The sequence below is a fragment of the Leuciscus leuciscus genome (assembly GCF_965113295.1).
Source record: "Leuciscus leuciscus genome assembly, chromosome: 4".
In the NCBI taxonomy this organism is placed as follows: domain Eukaryota; kingdom Metazoa; phylum Chordata; class Actinopteri; order Cypriniformes; family Leuciscidae; genus Leuciscus; species Leuciscus leuciscus.
This window is the reverse complement of record NC_138728.1, coordinates 43,751,894-43,775,717: the sequence shown is the minus strand read 5'-3', so window position 1 is coordinate 43,775,717 and position 23,824 is coordinate 43,751,894. Positions and strand designations below refer to the sequence as shown.

The 23,824-nt window shown below is 36.0% G+C and overlaps 1 protein-coding gene across 1 annotated transcript; it reads left to right on the top strand.

The window, feature by feature from the left end:
• Positions 1-6,248: 6,248 nt before the first annotated feature.
• LOC309496418 (polyunsaturated fatty acid 5-lipoxygenase-like) lies at positions 6,249-21,858 on the top strand (the record flags this gene model as incomplete). The annotated part of the gene is made up of 15 exons (XM_082166410.1): positions 6,249-6,261; positions 6,339-6,478; positions 8,992-9,042; positions 9,652-9,665; positions 11,710-11,829; positions 11,975-12,084; positions 12,266-12,438; positions 12,560-12,703; positions 12,835-13,038; positions 13,217-13,303; positions 16,252-16,421; positions 16,569-16,690; positions 16,842-16,942; positions 17,039-17,209; positions 21,679-21,858. The coding sequence occupies 15 exons, from the start codon at positions 6,249-6,251 to the stop codon at positions 21,856-21,858; spliced, it is 1,800 nt and encodes a 599-aa protein (XP_082022536.1).
• Positions 21,859-23,824: the final 1,966 nt, after the last annotated feature.

The following is a 23,824-nucleotide window of genomic DNA, read 5'->3' as shown; positions in this document are numbered from 1 at the left end:
CCACTGTTTATGACGTCTAACATCTCATCTATAATTCTATGTGATGTATAGTTAGTTGTTTTCCCAATCTGAAAAGTTCAAATCAAATATTAATATTAAAAATAATGTTTGTTAAATGTTGAATATAGTGCCAAAATGTATGTTTTACCTTGAGCTTTTTGAAATAATCACACCCCAAACACTCAGCAAAATCCAACAAAGCAGGATAATTGATGTGATGTGTCTGCTTCTCGTTTGATGGTGTGATAGAGGCACTTAAATCCTCCTATTACAGCCTCATGCTTAAGCACCACCACGGGTTCAAAAGCAACCAGTACTGAGTTTGTTCCTGTGGGAAGTTTTATGTATCTGCATCATCATTTACAATCAATTTTAAACTATTAAGCAACCACTAAACTATACAACCAAACAAAATGTATATTGACAAAACCTGTGCATAAATGTTTAAAAATGAATGTCAATATATTATTCTTAACTAGCTTTAATATGCCAACAGGCCATTTACACAGGATCTTACCTTGTATCAGAGAGGAGTGAGATTTTACACTCTCCTGGTGGTGTTGAGTGTTGAGGTGCTTGTCCAGGTAGTCAACTCGATAAAGCTGGCACCCAATTTCGATAAACGGCCTCTTTCCCACACCTCTTTTGGGTGCCTTCTTGTGCTGCCAACACAAGTGACAGAACATTCCTACAGGCAACAAAAGATTTATTATATTTTCTCTACAAGTACAAATATGGTGGATAATTCAGGTTATGTTGAATAATCACCATGGCTTTGTACGTGGTACAACCAAGGCTTGAATCTGGAGATATCAACCCAGTTAGGGTCCCATCCAGACCGCCTGTGTCGTCCTGTAGTTGTTGTTGTCCCTGGTCGTTCTCCTTGGTCCTGTCCATCCACCTCTCCTCTGTCATCTCCTCGCACCTCCTCTCGCTCATGTCCTACCACTACAGCTACTCTCTCCTGCTCTCTTGTATTCTCTCCTTGGTCCTGTCCTCTCACCTTTCCTCGGTCATCTCGCTCATGTCTTACCAATGCAGCCTCTCTCTTTTGCTCTCTTGGAGTCTCTCCCTCAAGGTCTCTTTCCTCCCTCACCTGCACTACTGATCTTTTTTTCTGTAATAAATGTGTGTGTGTGTGTGTGTGTGTGTGTGTGTGTGTGTGTGTGTGTGTGTGTGTGTGTGTGAAAAGTTTGGATACTATTTTGTTTTTGAAAGAAGTCTATGCTCATCAAGCCTGCATTTATTTAATCAAAAATACAGAAGAAACTTACATCGTGTCCTAACTACACGCGACGCGATAAAATTCCAGCGACAGGCAGTGTGTCTGTCCACACTAAACGCGGCGCGACGCCACAACGTCAATCAAAAATCACAGCCAATCAGAACAGCGTGTGGGCGGAGTCTCGCGGCAAGTGCACATAAAGAGAGTAATCTTGACGGCACTCGCAAGAAAATAGATAAGTAGCTACATAATCAAATTCACAAATATTACACCATTTAAAAAATACATAGGCTACTGAGTTACTAAAACAATCTTTGTCAAATAATACACTTGTTTGTTCACAGTTTTAACGTTCTTGTTTCCATTTGTTTAATTTCAAGATCTGAGGTGAATTATCCATTGTTGCTTTTACAGCTACAAAGCTGGAGCACTAAATGATATTATTTAAACATTAAATAAAGCACATAAACAGTACCTGAGATTATCATTGCCACACTTTGTGTTTGTTGTTCCAGCGCGACGTCGCAGAAAAATAGAAACCGTTTCTAAAATAGAATCGTCGCCGTCGCGCCTAGTTAGGACAAAAACTCTGATTAACATGAAAAAGATACCCTTTATCGCGTCGCGCCACGTGTAGTTAGGACATGGTGTAATATTGTGAAATGTTATTACATGATGTTCTTTTTAACTTTTTATTAATCAAAGAATCTTTAAAAAAAGAGCATCATATTAGAATGATTTCTGAAGGATCATGTGACACTGAAGCCCCACAAAGTGACAAATCTAGTGCCTGCTAACCTCAGCTCCTCGATGGTCCCCATCCACCTTTCTCTTCACCAACCAATTTAGTAGACTCATCTGAAAAATGAATGGTATTTTCAATACCAGTGAAAATTCACGGTTCTCTGTATCAATTTCGCAGTTCGCTTTCTCCTTTCCACAAGCGCTTGCTCGCTCTCCCGTGGCGTCTGTCGTTGCTATGCAACCATGAACAGAGGCGCACAAAACGAGCGTGCCGCGTCGCTTCTATTATGAGCGCGCTTGTGAACGTGAATGCGAACGGCCCCTTATGGCAACGTGACATTAGCCTAATCAAAAATATTTCCATTTGTGGCTCTTTCCTCCTTTCTTGTCAACAAGTGGATTCAGAGCCATCGCATTAGCAGCGCCGCCGGTCGCCATGTTTCAGTGTTTTTAGGTGTGTAAGTGAATGAAGTGAATGTTGTGATATTACTGATCATGTGAAGATTTTGCAGCGCCGCTGCTTAATACATTGTAGGGGAAACACTGTTGCTTGCATTCGCCAAAATTGATTTGCAGAAATCAAAACGTGGACAGTGAAAGGGAATTACCGTTAGCGCGAGACGAGTCCGGCTTGAAGCGGAATCGACCAGACTGCAGAGGATTATGTTCGCAAATCAAACAATGATTTGTCTCAAAACAACGATTTTAAAAAGCTGTGATTGGATGATGACAGGAGATCATTCTCAAGTGTCGTGATCAACACTGCTGCTGTTGGCTGTTGTATCAGATAGTGGTTAGATCAGCGTAGTAGGCTAGTCCAAAAACGGGGCACGGGAGTTCACGCACGGGACAAATAAATTAGGCCCAAAATACAGGACGTCCCGGCTAATTCGGGACAGTTGGCAACCCTACTTAACAGCCACAGGTCAGATTTTCCACCAAAGAGCTTAATTATTATTTTATTTCAGTTAGTTTTTCAGTAACGTTTGTTAGTTTCATTTAGTTTTAGTTTTTGAATTTATAATTTTATTTCAGTTTACGAAAATGTTTTTTGACCAATAGTTTTAGTCTAGTTTTAGTTTCAGTTTTCATTTCCGAAAATAACCTTGGTTCACAAGCCTGTGCAATGATGTGTCCTGACCGTGGGCAGTGCTCGAGGTGGGACTGAAGGCGGTGACTGAGTAGTTCTGACATGACATTTTTATGGAAGTCACAACGGCTCGTGAAAAGGCACAGCTACTTTATGCAGGTTGTGTGCATTTGTCTGTGGATTGACTGTTTTGAAACTTACATGGTAGTTTGATAGCCCCTCGACCTCTGTTATCATGAAAAAAATCCAGGAAATTTCAATTTTGACAATATGGGACCTTTAAAATTGTGGAGAACAATCCTGCACCGTGTTGAGGCCATGCTATAAAGCACATACAAACAGTTACTTTAATTTAACATGAATAGAATACCTTGAAAGCGATAACAGTGTATCTTGATGATAATAGCCCTTTCCTCACGTTCTTCATTAAGTTGCGGCGCGTGACCAAGTAGTGACTAGTCAGCATTGCTCATAGCCCCCTTTGTTGGTGAAAATAATCACTACACAATTGCTCTGATCACCAACCGGCTGCTTTATTGTTGGTCAGGCTTTTTTGCAGGGTTGTTTTGAACATGTTATAAAACGAGGACATTTTTGGGGACAGCTCCAGTTAGGGACAGAACACCAAAAATAAGAAAACAGGGACTTCTGGTCAATTTATGCTAATCCTACTCCTTCCTCTAAACCTACCCAGAGCTATTTATGTAGTTATAAATAAATGTATAACATACAGACAAGTGTAATCAAATTATTTATTTATTGTGAAAATATCAAAAATGGTTAGTAGCCCAAATGATGATAGGTTGCAGTCGCAGTCCTCCCTGGTGGTGTATAATAGTTCCTTGCAAACGTACGGATTCTAATGATCTGGATTAACAGCGAATGTCTTTTGTGAGTTAATTTAGTGTTTTTGGTGTTTTCTTGTCAGTTGCAGCATAGGACGATACTGATAAAACGCCTTTTGTGTCCTAGGGGCCATTCCAAAAAAAATAAAATAAATTACATGATAAATAATTGTTAAACGATTACAGAAATATTATTCATGTTAAGGATTTTAAGTTTGTAGCAGCAGTCACTAACAGAGCGTTATCTGAGAAATGTTATCCTATCATAATTTAATAGATGAGTAAAATGCATTTAATAAATGAAAACATGTAATTGATATGGCAATTGAATAGAATAGAATCAAAACATTAACTCATTAACTTTGAAATGAATGCCATGATTGTCATTATCGTGTATTGATGGTGTGCTAAGCTAACATGCTAGCTAGCCCTAGGTGCACCTGCCACCTAGCAGTTTTTCTTTTATGATTTTTTCTAAATAGGAATGCTTACTGAAATGTTTCTTTATTCAAGAAAGGCATTTGATACAGTTTCAAATGTGAAGTGAGAACTTTGATAAAAAAAATTAGGGATTGAAACAGCGTGAATAGCCAGTCGTTAGTAACTATAATGCAGACAAAAGATATGCATATTTAGAGCCATAACCAGGCTGGAGAGGTGTGTGAATGTGTGCATGGGGAGACTGAGACAGAATGGGGCTCGTTTGCACCACAAAACAATAGAGACAATAGACTGAATAGATGATTAGAAGATGACAATAAACATCAACTTGCATTTTAGAGTCTAATCAAAATAAAGTCATATGACATGATCTTGAAAAACATTTAACCAAATACAGAGTTTTAGACTTATCATCTTCAGATTTTAAATATAAGATGGTCACACTTATGGCTTTAGCTGCAGTGCATTTCTAGATTGATACAATGCCAACTTCAATTATATTTTCATGAAGATGTTTTATAAAAATAAACTTCTAATAACCTTACAAAACTTTGAAGCTATTTATAACAATTTTTTTCATTATGACAATAATTAATTCTACATTTACAATAAACTGCCAGGTGTCGGCTTTCAAATGAGATCATACTTGTGCTTTTAGTACCAAGGGTTCATGAACTGTATCTGTTTCAGTTTGGGTATGTCATTTCTGGGGATTTTTCAAAAGTGGCGTTGCAGCTTAACAGGTTAATGACATAACCTGTCTTGTGAGCACACCTACACAACCGTAAGGAGTCCAGACACCTTCAAGCACAGCGGCGTGGGTATTCTCGTTCCCAATGCGCTGAGCAGCGCAGCATCGATTGTAGCTTTTGAAAGGGAACGTTCCGGGTTACTTGACTGTAACCCTGTTCCCTGAAAAAGCAGAACGAGATGCTGCGCTGCATTGCCGTGCTGATGATGTCCCAGGACTGCTCTTCAGACAAAATATCTGACGATGCACCTGTGGCTCATCTATTTATAGCCTCGTGTCGCGGGTGCGCGCAGATGATGTCATCGACCGAGGCTATATTACCTCCGGGTCAATTCTATTGACGTGTTACACACAATATTCACAGCTGGTCACGATTAAAGACGTTCCTAATGCACTAAGCAGCGCAGCATCTCGTTCCACTTTTTCAGGGAACAGGGTTACAGTCAAGTAACCTGGAACGAATGAATGACTAAATGACTCACTCATTAAGTGACTTTAGTTTCATGTTTAAAAGTATGCATTTTTTCCAAAAAAAAAATAAAATAAATAAATATTTAAAACATTAATCTCATAATATTATTTATTGCTGTTAGAATTTTGCAGTGTAAATTATTTAATTTGATTGGTAACAGCGCTATAGTGTCTTCTTTCCCCATCTTGGACAAGTTGCTGTTTTACTCGGACAAGTGAATGGCCGATATGACAAGGCTTAATGTCGAGCCCTTTAATTTAGTTGCCTAATTTATTCATGCTGCAATTCATCCTGGGAGCAATGGATGCGTTGTGTACTATTGGTGGCTCCCATCATGCATTGTGTCATGAAGCTTTTTGTTGATTGTCACCATTGTTGAGATTCATATGCTGATTATTGATGTCAGGACAGATGTTCAAAACTTCCTGTGCAGTGTTTTTTAAACTCATTCTCTTTGTCACAACGTAATGTGAGATTAATATATGACACAAACAATAAAAGATTAAAACTAGTGAATCTGACCACTAAATAATCATCACTAAGCAGCCTTAATCACCAGATCTCACTTCTTTTGGCTTTTGTTTAACCATAACATGTACCTTTTAAAAAACATGAAGTTACAGCAGTCAGATCATTTTAATGTTAAAAAGTAAAGGACACATATAGGAGGTGGAGCAAATATGAGAGTCGAAAGTGAACTTCTTATAAAGTTGTTTAAGAATTAAACTGATGATCCAGAGATTGTACATATAATTTGTCTTTTTATGCAGGCACAGTGCTGACCTACAAGGTGTTGGTATCTACTGGTGGTGAGGCAATAAAGAATTTTTACCTGACACTGGTGGACTCGAAGAATCAGAGAAGTGACAAAATCCTGGTGAAAAAACCCTTTTTTGGAGGATTTGGAAAGGTAAGAACTTTAAAGACTTGATTATTTTAATATAATATATATATATATATGGTTTTGTCTTGTTTGTGCACACATATAAGAGACCAGTAAGTAGTAAAAAGCAACTATTCCAAAGCATTATTTTCTTTTCTGTAGCTCTCATTCAAATACTCTGCCTCTTTGGGAATGGTTTAACACTAGAACTACCGGAATTCCATAACTACTAGAATGACCATAGCGGTCATTCTGACCGTTCATACTTTGACGTTCATATGGCCGTACTGAACGTCATTTTCGTCATGTCATATCTATTGTACATGTTAACCTTCTCTTTTCCAATGAAGCGTTTAATTCCTGTCGTCATAGCCCTTAAAACAAGCAGGTGCTGCCTCTATTTGAGGAATATTTTTTTTCACCGCACTCACCACGTGAATAGACATGCACAAAAGTTAGGAAACGTCAAAGCTTCATACCGTTTAGTACAGCCCTGTTTGTAAATAAGTTCAATAATCAACAAAATCTAAAAATAAATGGATCTACAATGATAGTAGGCCTAATGATAAACAGGACACAAAATTTTAATTCAAATGAATGTGAAAATGTACACACACAAACAGGCTAAGAAAAAACATGAACATTAGCTAAACAAGAAAACAAACTGCTTTAGAACGATTAGTTTCAGTGAACAAAAAATATTAACGAACAATATCAGGTTAACTGCCCATTTGAACGGCGCAAACACCCCGCATCATTGACGCTTACGCACATTCCACACAGGTAAACACCGCCTTTCGTGTGCAGCTCCCACACACTTTGTGACATTTGCACATGTCTCCTTGGTTTTATTTTGTTTGCAGTTCCTCCAGTTGTATGGCTTTTGATTCCATGTGGTCGGAGCGAAGTTCGCTCGCCAGTCGTGTGATGAAGTCCCTCCGCGAAACTTGCAATGTAACAGACTTATGATATCTATAATGCGTGCGGTCAAAATGACCGTTATGGTCATTCTAGGTAGAAATAGTCAGAACTGTTGTGTGTTTTGTGATTTTAATAAAATAACAGTGTCAGAATAAAATATACACATATTTAGGAAAAGTCAGAGTCCTACAGCCACATTTATTTAATTTGAACAAAGTTATTACATTGTAAAATTTAAAAACGGTCAAAATGACCGCCTTGGGGGTTCTAAATCCTGTTGAACCCCCCAAGTGTGGGGACAATACCTGTTGCCGTAGATACTCATTTATAAATACTGGCACAAAATTACATTGAAATGGAAGAAAGTTGCTGATAGTTCAACAGTGTAGCAAAAGTAGGATTAATCCCTTTTCACCAAATCTTGTGTTCAAGTTTATTTATAAAGCACATTTAAAAACAACAAACGCTGAACCAAAGTGCTGTACAATTAGAAAAATACAGTAAAAAAAACAAAAAAAAAACAAATTAAATTAGCTAAAATTACCAGATGAGGATAGCAGGAGAAAAAAAATAAGAACTTAACATAAACAATTCTTTATAAACAACACTTGCAACTAAAACTATTATACATATCAAGCAACACCATAAGCTAAGAAGAAAAGATGTCTCTTCAATTTTGAATGTGGACAATGTGGTAGCGAACCTGACAGAAAATGGAAGTGCATTCCACCACTTGGGGGCCGCAGTTACAAACACCTGAATGCCCTTGGTTTTCAAGCGGGAACGAGGAACAGAGGGAAGCAACTGAGTTAATGAATGAAGCAATCTCACTACAGAATATGATTGGAGGAGATCGACAATGTACTGTGGTGCTAGACCGTGCAAGCTGCAGATAAACCACATTTTCTAGAATTTTTTATGGAAATGGTAACTTTGAAATACTGTAGGTTAAAATGCCTAAAAGAGATTGAATATCTATCAACCAAAAATTCAAGGAACTTTTCACATGTCTCTGGGGTTGCAGTGGGGATGGCCTACCATGGAAGAGTTCATTCTATTGTTTTGAGCATTTTTAGCAGTTGATTCAGAGATAATTAGATTTTGCGGTATTGACAGTGACTTGATACTGTTTTAATGACTCACAAAACATTTCATTTGAAACCTTAAGTTTGTCTTCCTTGCACTTGCGCTCTGCTTTCCTACATATCTACCTAATGGAGCGGGTGTGTTCATTAAGCCAGGGCTGGATGTTTGCCTTATTTTTATAACTTTTGAAAATTAAGTTAGGGGCTATCTGGTCTAGAATGTCAGTACAAGTTGTATTAAAGACTCAACTGTGTGGTGTCTGCTGTGCTAGTTATAACTTCTGTGATTTGAGAAAGATAGGTAGCAGCATACATCTCTTCAAACTGCACTCTTCAAGTTCTGTATCCAGATTCCAAAGGGAAAGACAGTCCAATAAAATCCAAATGGTATCTAGGCAAAGTAGCAGCTGAAAACAAAATACATTATGCACCGGAGAGTAGCGGCTGACAGACACGCCAGCATTCACTCAACCAGAAAATGTGAGGTTTGTTGGTTTTCCTATATAACGTGTCTAACAAAAGATGTTGTTACAGGTGATCTCCGTCGACATCCCTGTGATGAAGGACTTTGGAGACATTGTCCAGGTGAATCTTGAAAAGGACAATAATCATTGGTTTTGTAGGCATATCAGAGTGAAATCACCCTTTGGAAACAGCTTTGAGTTCCCCTGTTATCGCTGGTTATCCGAAACCGAAGTGATTATCAGAGAAGGCAGCGGTACGTGACAGACTCAATTTGTTCATTATTCAGTTGTTAATGAAGTATTATTATTATTATTAACATTATTATTATTATAAATGTGTCTGTGTTATGCTTTTTTTTTTTTTTTTTTTTTGGGTTCATTTAGCTCGACTGCCTCAGGATGACACCGGATCACTTAGAGAGCAAAGACAAAAGGAACTGAAATCTAGAAAGGAAATATTCAGGTTTGATGAAACAGTTACAGTCTTTAATAATATTGATTTGTTGTAGTTTTTTCTTCATTCCACCTTAGATACAGTTAAGTGTGTTAATTTTTTGTGTGTGTGTAAAACACATTATGGAAATGTAGGATGTAAAAACGTATGTTGGTCAAGCACTGTACAGTATGTGGTCAACCAAAGAGCAGATTACCGCCACGTTTCCCGCTGCCGCAAGACCACAACATAAAATACAACCCAGTCACATGTGACACTCATTTGTGAAATCACCAGAAGGTGGTGCAAAGGTACGGTTTGGAACATTGCTCAGTAGCGCTGGAAATGTAGGCTACATATAACCTACTTTTAAATTAAGATAAAATAATAAAACAAGAATAATGATACAGAATTATAACATTTAATCTCATTTTAATGATCTACATAAATGGTTAATGTTTCAGCTGTTTGACTTCTGATACAGTGTGCTTATATTGTATAGTACAAGGCAAGCTAGTATTTTAGATTATTACACAATAAATAAAACAATAGAAAAGTTGAATTACTCTGAATGGGAACAGTGCCAAGTTTTCTTTAAAATATTTTTTTTTTAAATAGATTTTACAATCCCCAAACCCTCACCATCAGACTGTACATTAATTCAGATAGGATTTGTAAGTAGAACCGAGCATACATGCCTACATACATCGACATCCAACCCAACATAAAAACAGATACATGTACACACACTCAAAATAGAAAAATAAATTAATAATCTTTTTTTAAAAATTTTTTTTTACAAAAACTGAATAAACAAAACACTGGAAATAATAGGGCATTATTTAATCAGACTTATCAACATGATTAATAAAAGGGCACATCTTAAAAAATTAAATTCCGACCAACAAATAACAATTTTTTTCGAGGCAGAGACAAGACATCATATCTCTAATCCATTGAGTATGGGTGCGGAAGGGATCTTTCCACTTTAATGTTACCACTCTATGTGCGAACAAGGAAGAGAAAGCAAGGACTTTACACATAAATTCTGACAGCCATGACTCCTCTGGAACAACTCCAAATACTGCCACCAGAGGTTCTGGCTCTAAACTGTGCCGAAGAACCGCTGAAAAAGTGTGAAATACAGATTGCCAGTAACACTCTAATTTGGGGCATGTCCAGAACATGTGAATTAATGATCCCACAAGTACTGTCAATTACGTGACCAAATTATTTTAAAAGAATACGTTGTTACAATGTTAAACTTCATTTAATAACTTACTGATGCTTCAACAGGTCATGCATATTCATTATCTGTTCTATTCCCATCCTGCACATAACATACAGTAAACTATAGTGTCCATGAACTTAGAATTTGTTGATCACTAAATCATTTGTTTGTAGCCTATAAGTTAAAACATTAATTAATTAATTAATATTAATTTATATTGATTCGTTTTATGATTTGAAGAAACAAGTAGGCTTTTTTTTGCCACAATTAAACAAAAAAAAACTATTAAAATGCAGGAACTAATAAACTAAACTAATAATAGCTCGTTGATATATTTATATTTTGCATGTCACGCACAGGTCTCTATTGTCTACACATTTTCAACACATTTTCAACACAGGCCTATGGGGACAGTTAAACGTATGAATTATTCCAGGTTTATACAGAGTTCAGTGTTTGTATTCCTAGCTGATTTGATGTAAAACTAGCAATACATATTTTTTTAAAGCCAAAATCTGTCATTTATATTTTAGTTTTAACCAATAAAAAAATCTATTGAAGCTTTCAGACACAACTTTCTTCTCATTTTAATAATTGGTTTGCGGCAGTTTCTATGGCCTTATTTCAATGACAAATGTCAAGAGCGCATTTTTGTAATGCTAGAGCGCATCAAATGTAATGCGTGAGCACAAATCTCTCCGCTCGCAGATGGATTTCCTTCAAATTGTATAGAAATTACAGATCCATCTTTGTTTCATGAGATAGCATTTTCAAGTTGATCTTAGTCAGTGAGTTCTTTAGTTATTTATTTTATTATTTAGGCCTACTAGTTTTTTTTTTTTTTTTTTTTAAGATAGGTTTTTATTTATTTTCTCTTTGAGACACAAATGCATTTTGTGTAAATAATTCAATCGAACGGAGAAAAAGTTCATAGTTCCTAATTTACCTAAGGCCTTACCTAAGCCTGATTGACTGATTGCAATTTGTGTATTAAAGAAATGGGAAAGAAAAAAAAAGATAATTGTCTCTACACATTAAATTAATTGGGCCAAAAAACACTTCACCTTTAAATGTAATTCTTGTTGTAACTGTACAAGTAAATGTTATGACTTTTCTTGTTGAAGATGGAATAGCAAGTGTTGCCCGGACATCCCTCAGAGCATTGATGACACACAGGAACTTCCTTTAGACGTTCAGTTTGATAAAGAAAAACGATCAAACTTTACCTGGAATGTGGTGAGAGAGTAAGTTTGGGGGAACGTGTCATGGCCACAGTCCTTGTTGATTTGATACTGAATTTTTCCTCACTTTTCTAGAATGAAATTCAGAACAAACGCAATACTCTGCAAATAGTGTCCATGTCTATATTCTGTATGTGATCTGTTTCAGGCTCGCAGATTTATGCTGGGACAAGATTAAAGGTTACTTGGAGTCCTGGAAAGATATAGCAGATTTTGAAAATATATTTGAAAATTTCTTCCCCAAGAGCACAATCCTAGGTTTGGATTATTTCTTCCTTTGTCAACAATGTATTGTAATTTGTGTGTTTTTCTTCATCTAAACAAAAACTATTTATCCAAACACAATTGTTGTGGGAAACCAACAATGTGAGGGTACTTTTTTCACACCTGTAAAGCATTTGACAGTTGACTCAGTTTTCCTCTTTTGAAAACTGGACAGAGAACGTGATACAAGACTGGAATACGGATTACCTGTTTGGCTATCAGTTTTTGAATGGCTGCAATCCTGTCATGATCAGGAAGTGTGAGGAACTTCCAGACAAATTTCCAGTCACACATGAGATGGTGAAGAGCTTTCTGCAGAGAGGTCTCACACTTCAAGAGGAATTAAAGGTCAGAAACATTAATACATATATTACTTGAAGAGTTGTTCGATGATCAAATCCAAGACAAAACAAAAGTTCCACAAAACATATGTTCCAAACATACTAAAAAAATATCTCTGTCTTTACAGGCAGGAAACATCTACATTGTGGATTATGAACTATTGGATGGCGTGCCAGCCAATAAGACATCAGACAGCCAGTATTATTTGACTGCACCCATCTGCCTACTATACAACAACAGATTGAACCAAATTGTGCCAATTGCCATTCAGGTATGTGTCCCATAAAGAGTTGTTGTCAATTAAAACCATCAATTAAGTAAAAAATGAAAGTGCTTTTGCTGTGAATTTACTCATTGATATTTTGTTTGTGTTTGATCAAAATGTCTGCATGACTGAAACAGCTCAGTCAACACCCAGGAGAAATTAGCCCAATCTTTCTCCCAAACGATGATGAGCATGACTGGATGCTTGCCAAGATGTGGGTAAAATCTTCCGACTTTAGCGTACACCAGTTGGTCACGCACCTTCTCAAGACACATCTGGTATCAGAGGTTTTTGAAATAGCCATGTACAGACAGCTTGCTGCGGTCCATCCTGTATACAAGGTACCTGTCTTTCCATTCGCAGTCATGATATTTAGATTCAGTGCGAAACTGAAAAGTGCTGAAGTTTTTTTTAACCAGGGCGTGGCATGGAAATCACTTTTCCTGTTTGAGGTTATGCTTTTCAAATACATTCTAAGATTTAATGTACACATTAAAGTGGATCATTTGCTTCTTACAGTTACTGATACCTCATGTTCGTTTCACAATTGCAATCAACGAAGAGGCCCGTAAACATCTCATCAGTGAACACGGGGTCTTCAGCCAGGTATAGCTTTACACCTAATTTAATATATACACAGATAAGCAGCATCTTGTTTTGGATTCATACCAATTCTATTCATATTTGATTATATTGTCTTTGTCTGGCAAGCCGTAAGTTCTGTCCTTGTAGCAACTCATAATGTAATAAGTATTACATTATTATTGTAATAAAATGTTCATAATGTGATAATTTCCTCAAAACGTAATACAATCTTGAGCTCTTAATTTATACCATCCGTATTGAATTTAATTTAATCGTCTTAATTTATTACATTATAAACTCACCAAAAACACTGTATTATTGTCATAGTTGTAATAGCCTTTAAAATATAAAAAATATTAGTATTCCCTTACAGTACATTTTTAAAAATCTAAATTCAGTCTTAAATTACCTGTGAAATGCAACAGATTTAAATATTCATGGAATTGTTATTATAAAAAAAAAATTTTTTTTAAACAAAATATTGGTATTCCTTTACAGTACATAAAAAAATCTAAATCCAGTCTTAAGCCCTATTTGGATGGGACTAGTTTTCTAGCTGGGCGTTAGAGAAATTCATGTTTTACAAACTTCCTTATGTCCGACTCCGTGTTTTTCTCAAATAACCTCTGTAAAAATTTCAGTAAACTCGACGGTCCTCTGAGAAATCTAATCCCGTTCGAATGCAAATGTCTGTGATTTTTGTGTTATCCTAATGCTTCTTGTGTTTTTTTGACCTACCTGAGCTACCGTTTGTGCACCAATCTTCGGCAGGCATGCTTTAATTTCATTTCAATATGGATGGTATCCGATGAAGAAATAACATTATAAAATGAATAGAGCCAAATCGCAGAAACTGTGAAAAAACATTGCCCATTTTAATATCAGTGTCAGGTAAGAGTAAGATACATGTCTAGATTTCTCTGCTCATTTATCCAAGTTAATTATAAACAGACACGGCTGTAAACTAAAGTTTACTTTAATAGGGTTTTTATAATACATTAAATTATTTCAATCTATACTACGGGGTAGTTGAATGCTTAAATCTGATTAGTTGACACACGTTCTAAAGTGTGCAATTATTTTCAGGGAAACATTAGGCTATATGAACAAATAATAAATTAAAAGACATAACGTCATACGTGAGATGTTAATCCTGTCCGAATAGGTAAATGAAATCACAGACGTCGAGTGATACGAATTGCAACTTAAGCGTCGTTTAGAAAACTAGAAAACTGAATAGGGCTTTAACCTGCCTACAAAATCCACCAGATTACGGAGACTATTATTATTATTACTACTATTACTTCTTATATACACAAAGTTATATACTGTTAAAAGTAAAACAGTGTTAAATACCAACCCTGTGTACAAAAGTTGTTAAAAAACTTACAGTATTAGCATAACAGTTAGAATAAAAAGTCTACACACCCCTGTTAAAACAGTTATCTTTTTATGAATTACTCTTCTGTAACTAATCATCAATCTGTAATAGTACTGTAACAAACTGCTCCAAGACACGAAGGATGAGCATCCAAATGCAGTTTTTAATGGAAAAATCCAAGATTATAAACTGTATAACAGGCAGTGGTCAAAAGCACAGAGTAATCAGTCCAAACAATGACAAACAAATCCAGAGGGCAAGACAGGAACGGGAATACCAGGACACAGGCAGATTACAAAAACCAGGAACATGGAAAACAGTGGAAACGCTTAGAAATGCAGTGTTACACATAGGCTACAAGACTTTGCAGGGAATGAATGTGAAAACCAGGCTATTATAGGGTCAGTTAAACAAGGTAATGAGACACAGGTGGATGCAATCAAGGATGATGAGTCCAGGCAGAGAGTTATGGGAAATGTAGTTTCATTATTAGGGAATGACAATAGTCCGGGGTGGAGTGCCCTCTGATGGTAATGATGGGTACTCTCACTGGTAATCGTGACAAGTATACATTTGTATTGACCTGATGTGACTCTGATTAACTCCAAATAAATCGCAACTGTTCTTGTAAGATTTTTCTGACATCATCTTGGTGTATTTTTGGATGTAAATGAAAACTTCCTTAAGTGAATCTCCTTCGTTGTTTTTACTGACCAGCAGTATGTGACAATAGCTAAAATTATTAATACATTTTTGTAGAATAAAAATACGTTTTTATGACAAACATTTAAATGACTATATATAAAAAAATATTAAAAACATACTTAATAATTACAATAACAGAAAGCAGAATTTTTTTTGATTAGTTCACAAATCTTACAATGTATTTCAGGGTTAAAGTGACTCAAAATAATGGAGCATGCAGAATCACAAAATGTTTAATGAAACTGTTGTGTTTCACAGACAAGGCTTAAGCCTAGTCCCAGACTAAAATGCATGTTTGAACTGAAAGCATCTTGAAATATGTCAGTATCATTGTTTTGTCTCAAGATGCACATCAGAAATATTTTTTTCTAAGGCACATTTATAAAAGCTACTTAAATGTCCCTTGACATTGAACTAAGGGCTAATCCTGGCTTAATCTAAACCCTGCCTGTGAATAGCTCATAATAGTTTATTTTACATAAATCTATTTAAATTTGTTTCACTTATACATTATGTACTGTGATCACATTATAAGTTGCTACAGTGTGTTCATAATTTAATACATTTATCATACAATATTTTATTACATTTGGACAAAAATTATTACATTATAAACGTACTATTCCATTAATAATGTAATACCTATTGCATTATGATGTTATTACATGATGCTTTATTACATTATGAGTTGCTACACTCCTTAATATAGGCTTGCATGCATTAACACATTAACAAATCTACGAATATCTGCGAACAGAAATCAGAATTAAACTTCAAACATAATCTCCTAGATGATCACTTCAGTTGGCTCAATATATGCTTACAGCCTAGTTCATTTCTGAACATTTAGGCAAAAGAATAACTGAATTATCTGTATCTAAAGATCAGTAGCGTAAGTGGAGATGGGATTGTGGAAGTGATGAAAAGGGCCATGAAGACTTTAACCTACAAGTCCCTGTGTTTCCCTGATGCCATAAAAGATCGAAAAATGGAAGATGCACCCAAGTACCATTACAGAGAGGATGGCATGAGGATCTGGGAGGCAATAAACTGGTAAGTGGTATGGGAACAACAGTTTAGATCCTGTACTACTGCTGCAAATGTACAAATTAGCCCACATACATGCCAATGAAAATGTTTTTAAATGTGGCATCCAGAGTTTCTTTAATTTGTTGATTCATCTCATTGATCTTCCTTTAGTTTTGTTTCTGATGTGGTCAATATCTACTATGCCAGCGATGTGACGGTTCAAAATGATGTGGAGATTCAAGGATTTGTTAAGGAGGTTTCCTGCTTTGGCATGAATGATTCTGCTAGTGATAGTGAGTACAGGTTCAACTTTAGCAGAATGTCAGTGTACGTTTGTGCAAGCATGCATGATTGTTTGTGTTCTTGGATATTCTATATGCATCTTTGTATCAAGTCACCTTTAAATGTACATTAAATGTAAATGCATATTGCCACTGTTTACAGAGTTTCCAAAGTCTCTGAAAACTCGAGTGGAGTTAGCGGAGTACCTGACTGCTGTGATATTCACAGCGTCAGCACAACATTCTGCTGTCAACTTTGGACAGGTGAGATTACACACTTTCATATCATCGGCAAGAGCATTACAAAATTCTGGATAATATCTATATGCTAATAACTGCAAGTAAACATTTGCATTCCAGTTTGACTGGTATGGCTGGATCCCCAACAGTCCTTCCAACATGCGCAAGCCACCTCCCCAACAGAAGGGCCAAGTGGATATGCAATATATCATGGAGACTCTGCCTAACCGTGGTTGTTCCAGTGAGACTCTCGGAATAGTTTGGGGCCTCACTCAGTTCCAGGATGATGAGGTTTGACATCTGATTTTGTTATACTGTCCACCTGAAATTATAGAGCACATGGCAGAAACCTCGTCAAAATCAATGTAAAAAAGAATTATCCTGTTAGTAGCTGAGGAGGTATAGGGCATCAAGGTATCCATAAAAATAAAATAAAAAAAAGGCCAAATATTGTGTTTTAAATTATATGTAGACCTGTGTACATTTAAAAAAAATCGAATTGCTGCAGATTGTTTGCTTGCTACAGTCTATGTGTTCTGCGCCAATGCCAACGTATAAGAATTTTCAGCCAGGTAGTGTATTAATCTAACTTACCCTTCGTTAAATCCCACTTAAAAAAATTCCCTAGCCAGTCGTCATGTTTGGGGAATAACAGAATATATGTTATTCATTTAATGGGGTTACATGTTTAAAATACAGAATATAAGCAGCTCTGTTCAGTTATCGGCCAGTATAAATCATAACAATAATAACTCTTATTGGGATTGGGAACCCGTGTATTAGTACATTATGTATGATGTGCCACAATCACGCTTTTATGCCCACACATTTTAAAATTCAAAAGTTGAATAAGTGATCCAAAGTATTTAACCTGTTAGCCGGCACCCACATTTAAAAAAAAAAAAAAAAAAAATGAAAAAAATGGCATACCCAAATTGAAATGGATACAGTCGATAAAGCCTTTACACTAAAAGCATAAGTGTGGTCTCGTTCGAAAGCAGACACTTGGCAATAAAGAGCTTAAAAATATTTATGAAATATCTTTATGAGAACAAAATTGAAACTGACATTGTTTCAATCTAGAAATGCACTGTAGCTAAAGCCACATGTCTGACCATGTTATATTTGAAATCATATGAAGATAATTCTAAAACTCAGAATATAAAGAATGTTTTTTAAGCGCATGTCAGGTGATTTTATTTTGAGAAGACTCTAAAATGCTAACTGATGTTTATTGTCTTTTCTACACTGTAAAAAATGTCTAACCCTCCCAAATCAAACATTTCAAGTGACCGATAACATCAAAATTTTTCAATTGGCTCAAGTGAAATTCTTGTTGCAATAGTCTGTTAACATTGGCTCAATGAGAAATAATACGTCAGACTAATTGAAAAATTTAGATGTTATCGGTCACTTGAAATTTTTGACTTGGGGATGTAAATTTTTTTTACAGTGTAAGCATCCATTCAGTCTATTGTCTCTATTGTTTTGTGGTGTTTCAGTCTCCCGTGCACACATTCACACCTCTTCGGCCTGGTTATATATCCCAAAAATAATCATTTGTCTTCATTATAATTACTGACGACTTTACAATCTCACTGTTTTAATCCCTGATTTCTTTGATCAAACTTCTCACTTCACCTTCTTTCACTTTGTGTCAAATGCCCTTCTTTCAAAAAGAAACATTCCAATGAGCTTTACCATTCAAAATGATTCATAAAATATAGCAGGTGTCTCAGGCTACCTAGCATATAAGCTTAGCACAGCATCAAAACATGACAATAATGAGATTAAAACAGATTAAAAAAGATTAAAAAAAAGTTCTCTGCGTCAAACTCACTTTATAACGCAAGTCGTGTCTGATTAGCTGGTTCAGATGTGTTTAATTGGGGTTGGAGCTAAACTCTGCAGGACGGTGTTTGGAGTGGGACCGGGACCGTGGGACAGAGTTAAAGTAATGGAAATTAAAAAATCTCTGATGATCTTACCCAGCAAACACATTTACATTGTGGCAACGTCTGTGCCACGTTGCATTTCTACTATGGCAATGTCGCTGTCACGTGCTCGCAACATTGTAACAACGTAGAATTGTAAGACGATGACATTCTGATAATTTATTTCTTTATGCTAGAATTAGATATCCCCCGTTTAGCATGTTATGTTTTGTGTGTAATTTCTAATTAGTCAGATAATCATATACTTTTTAAATATTGTTCATCATTATTATTATTATTTGTGGGCCTAACAGGAAATTAATCATAATCAACACCTGTAACTTTGAAGAGTAAAAATGATATAGAAGGTTAGCTAAATCAACTTTATTAAAACTGCATGTGGTAATCAAATTGCACTTTCAAAAGTCATACATTTGTGAAAAAAAGAAATATATGAATATACAAAATTATATTAACTATATTAAATAAAACATAAAAAGCAAAGGCAGATCAGAAAATGTAATGAACATGGCAGACAGGGGAGCGTAGTCGAAAGCCGGGCGATAAAGGTCGGTAACCGGAGTTAGTCCAGGAAACATCAACAAATCCAGAGGAGAGATGCGAGCCCAGAAACCAGTAGGCAGGCATGAGTCCGAAACCAGGTAGACAATCCGGGACCAGAGAGGGTGGCACTGCAGGCACAGGTAAACTTGGCAGAGAACAAAGCAAATCGGAGCTTCACATGACAGGACTATACAGGGAGTGACTAATGTTAACTAGCATGAGCAGACATGAGAAAATCTAGCAAAGAAACGAATGAGACTAAATAGCAGAAACATTAAAGGAAAAAATAAACAGGTGTGCGAGCGGTTACACAATTTCTTTTTTTCTGTGCTTTTCCAAAAAAGGGAAAAACATTAATGTGCAACAAGTAACGTTACACGCTTAAGTCGCTTTCTGTTCGGGGAGTGCTGAAAGGTCAATAACTCATCATTATGGCATTTTGGCTTAATTTTGGTTTATAACTTTTGGCATACAGTTCTGATAAGATGTGGATTAAAGGATATCTGAATACTAAAAGAAATATAGCTGACGTTAGCATACACTAGTACTGTAATTTACACATAATCGCAAACTTATTAAAATCGCAAAAAATTATCAGCTAACGTTATTCTGTCTCTTCAGTTAGACAGAACAAATAAATGTCACATTAAACAAGGAAGTTGTAGGTTGTGATTGAATAATTACGTATCTTATTTAGCTGAGGTAAATTAAACGCAACACTCGCGTATCCTTGCTAGATGAAGAAGAATGAGTCAACACAATGAGCCCAACCGTCGGTTGAAATTTAAAAGGCTGATTTTCGCACTTCAGGGCAGTGTCGAGTACATAATGTCGGTAACACTTTATTTTGATAGTCCACTTTAGACATTCTTCTAACTATAAGCAACTTTGTAGCTACATGTCAACTAACTCTCATTAGAGTATTAGTAGACTGTCTGCGTAATATCTGCTAACACTTTATTGTGTTGGTCCCCCAAGTAACTTGTCGACTAAAAGTCAACTTATTCTACTAACCCAAACTCTAACACCTAACCATAACCCAACAGTCTACTGACAGTCTACTACAGTCTACTAATATTCTAATGAGAGTTAGTTGACATGTAGTTGAAAAGTTACTTATAGTTAGTAGAATGTCTAAAGTGGACTATCAAAATAAAGTGGAACCCATATGTCGTCCAGTGGTTGTCCAGACACCCTAGGCACAACCTTAAAGGAACACTCCACCATTTTTTGAAATAGGGCTTATTCACCTTCTTTCCTACATTTAGATAGGTGGGCAAATGCATTTTTGTCTCAGTGCATGCATTGTTTTAGTTTGACAGGGTTGGCGCTAGCTTAGCTTAGCATAATGAATGGAATCCTTTGTTGCCAGCTAGCATGTCCTGAGTAAAAGTGATATAAAAAAAAAAAAAAACCCACCTAATTACTTCTTGTGGCCTGCGTATTCACAACGAGTACAAATAGCGATGCAGATTAACACTAGGCGATTTCCTATGCAGATTTTGACTTGGGACTATATTAGGGGGAAGCACAGGCGAAGCACTGCTACTTGGGCGCAGAGATATCACGCCCAAGTAGCAGTGCTTCGCCTGTGCTTCCCCCTAATATAGTCCTTAATATATAAGTCAATATCTGCCTAGGAAATCGCCTAGTGTTAATCTGCATCACTATTTGTACTTGTTGTGAATACGCAGGCCACAAGAAGTAATTAGGTAGGTTTTTTTTAATTTTTTTTTATCACTTTTATTCAGGACATGCTAGCTGGCAACAAAGGATTCCATTCATTATGCTAAGCTAAGCTAGCGCCAACCCTGTCAAACTAAAACAATGCATGCACTGAGACAAAAATGCATTTGCCCACCTATCTAAATGTGGGAAAGAAGGTGAATAAGCCCTATTTCAAAAAACGGTGGAGTGTTCCTTTAAGCAATGGCCCTGAACGCTGGTTTAATGTCAACATTATGATAATGCTGTAACAACCTTCACCACACAATGTAGTTATAGCAACCTTTTGGCCATGTTGTTAAAACGTTGTTAGAAGGTAGGGTACGTTGTGCCAAAGTTCTGTGTGTGCTGGGCAATCACTTAATTTTACAAGTTTTTAAAGGCACATGGTTTAAAAAAAAATGCTTTGCAGTATCACATTCCAAGAATAATATCCATTCAGGTTTTTTTCCACAATATGAGCACGTTTCTTTTTTGTTAATTCTCTTTTTAGAAATTTTTTGTTCTCCTCTCTGAAGAATTGACTTTTTTCCCCAGCTGTTCTTAGGCATGTATCCAGATATGCACTTCACAGAGCAACCAGTGAAGGAAGCCATAAAGACTTTCCGCAAGAAACTAGAAGAGGTGACCAACAGCATCAAGCTTCGGAATGAAGGGTTAACGATGGATTACTGTTATTTGTCCCCAGACAAAATCCCCAACAGTGTCGCAATTTGAGAAAACATTTTGCCAGGCCTAACCATAGCGTTTATGGCAAATTGATGCTTGTCACAGTGAAAGAGCTAGAACTTTACCTAAAATATAAGGTATAGTAAAAAAAGAGCATTGTTTTTCAGAAATTATGTTTGATTAACGCTTCTTGAATTTAACTCTGTTGCTGGAAAGTAAGGGATATTACTTTGTAACTTTTGTAACGCCATCTGTGCACGTTTGTTTCTTATCTGCGGGGTGATTGTTGGCTTGTGTCATAATCCATTTATTATCGACTTTCTTTTTATTCTTTTCTGTATTCACATAAACTTTCATAATCATTAATCCATACTATGGTATTCATTTACATATCTTTTGATTCATTTATTCTTGTTTATGTAGTCATCATTACTCATATGACATATTGTTTGTAGTCCATTTTAGATGACCATTTAACTTGTATTGAAATTATTTCTACTCTACAGTTTTATTGATATCTTACATCTGTATTGATTTTGCGCTGATTATCTTTTATACTGTACACGTTTTGTTGTTGCTCTGTAACTTACAGTAGATGCTGTGGCAGGAATAACATTCCAGCTTAATTTCTGTTGGTATGAGAGGGTGCCTTATCTTCAAGGTTTCTGATAAAGAATCGATGTAATGGGCATGAAATATTTCTTTCATGAATGCTGTAAAGAAACTGGTTTGAGATTTTGTTCTTTGAACATCTCTGACTGCAATTAGGAGATTCTGTAATGTTTTCCATTACATATTATATTGCAATATTTTTGTTTGTTGTAATTTCATGACAACTGTTTTCTATTTTCCATCATAAGGATTTTTTTCCTGATCTTTGCCATCTTATAAATGCTACAGTGTGTTCACTGTAGCTATAGCAATGAATTATGTCAGGCCACAACTTTGGTGTATTTCTTGTTTTAACTTTAATAAAATACAAATATTTCACCCCTCGATCAAAGTGTATTAATTTCACACCTTTAAACAAAGTGTAACTCAAACCCTGGTCAGAGCCTGGTCTGGTCCCTTTTGCCTGGTCACAATACACAAAATACACAAGCCCCACATACCAAATAATAAATAAATCATCCTAACAAAGTAGTAATAAACATTCTAATGTTGTAGGTAGTACACAGGTGTGACCAGATTGGTGGAGTGAAACCCCTGTGTTACAAGCTGTATATGGCATTTACCTCCAGTTATTTGGTGAACTGGAAGAGAATCTTGTAAACAGGTTAGTTCCAGGAAGAAAGATCAATGTTTTTATAAATGTATAATTTTTTTTTACCGTCCACTTCAACAACATACATGTGCACCACCTCTCTGTCAGCGGTTATAGACACCTTGCATATCACAATGTCATTAGGTGGTGCTGGAGGTACCTTGGCTAACACGTTAGGGTGGTCATACTTTCATGCGCTGTGACCAGGATCAGGGAAGAGTTTCCTGAAGAAGGACTATACAGAGGTTTCCTTCCCCCACTGGATTTTTGAATATATTTTTTATAATATATACAGTGGGGAGGACAAGTATTTGATACACTGCCGATTTTGCAGGTTTTCCTACTTACATGTAGAGGTCTGTAATTTTTATCATAGGTACTCTTCAACTGTGAGAGACGGAATCTAAAACAAAAATCCAGAAAATCACATTGTATGATTTTTAAATAATTAATTTGCATTTTATTGCATGACATAAGTATTGGCCATTATATAAATAAATATATTTATAAATATAGCCTATTCATTCTTTTTCTCACGTGAATAGGGTACAATTTTTAACCTTTAGATATCACCATGAAAATTACTGAGTTGATTACTTACATCAAGACAAACAAAAAATGTATTACAAGTTTTTTGAAATTGTTAACATGGACAAACGGTGCATAATCTAATTACGTATGAGCTAATTTGCATAAATACTACAACAGACCTAAACATTGGGTCTAGCCAGGTGAAAATGTCTTGTTGAA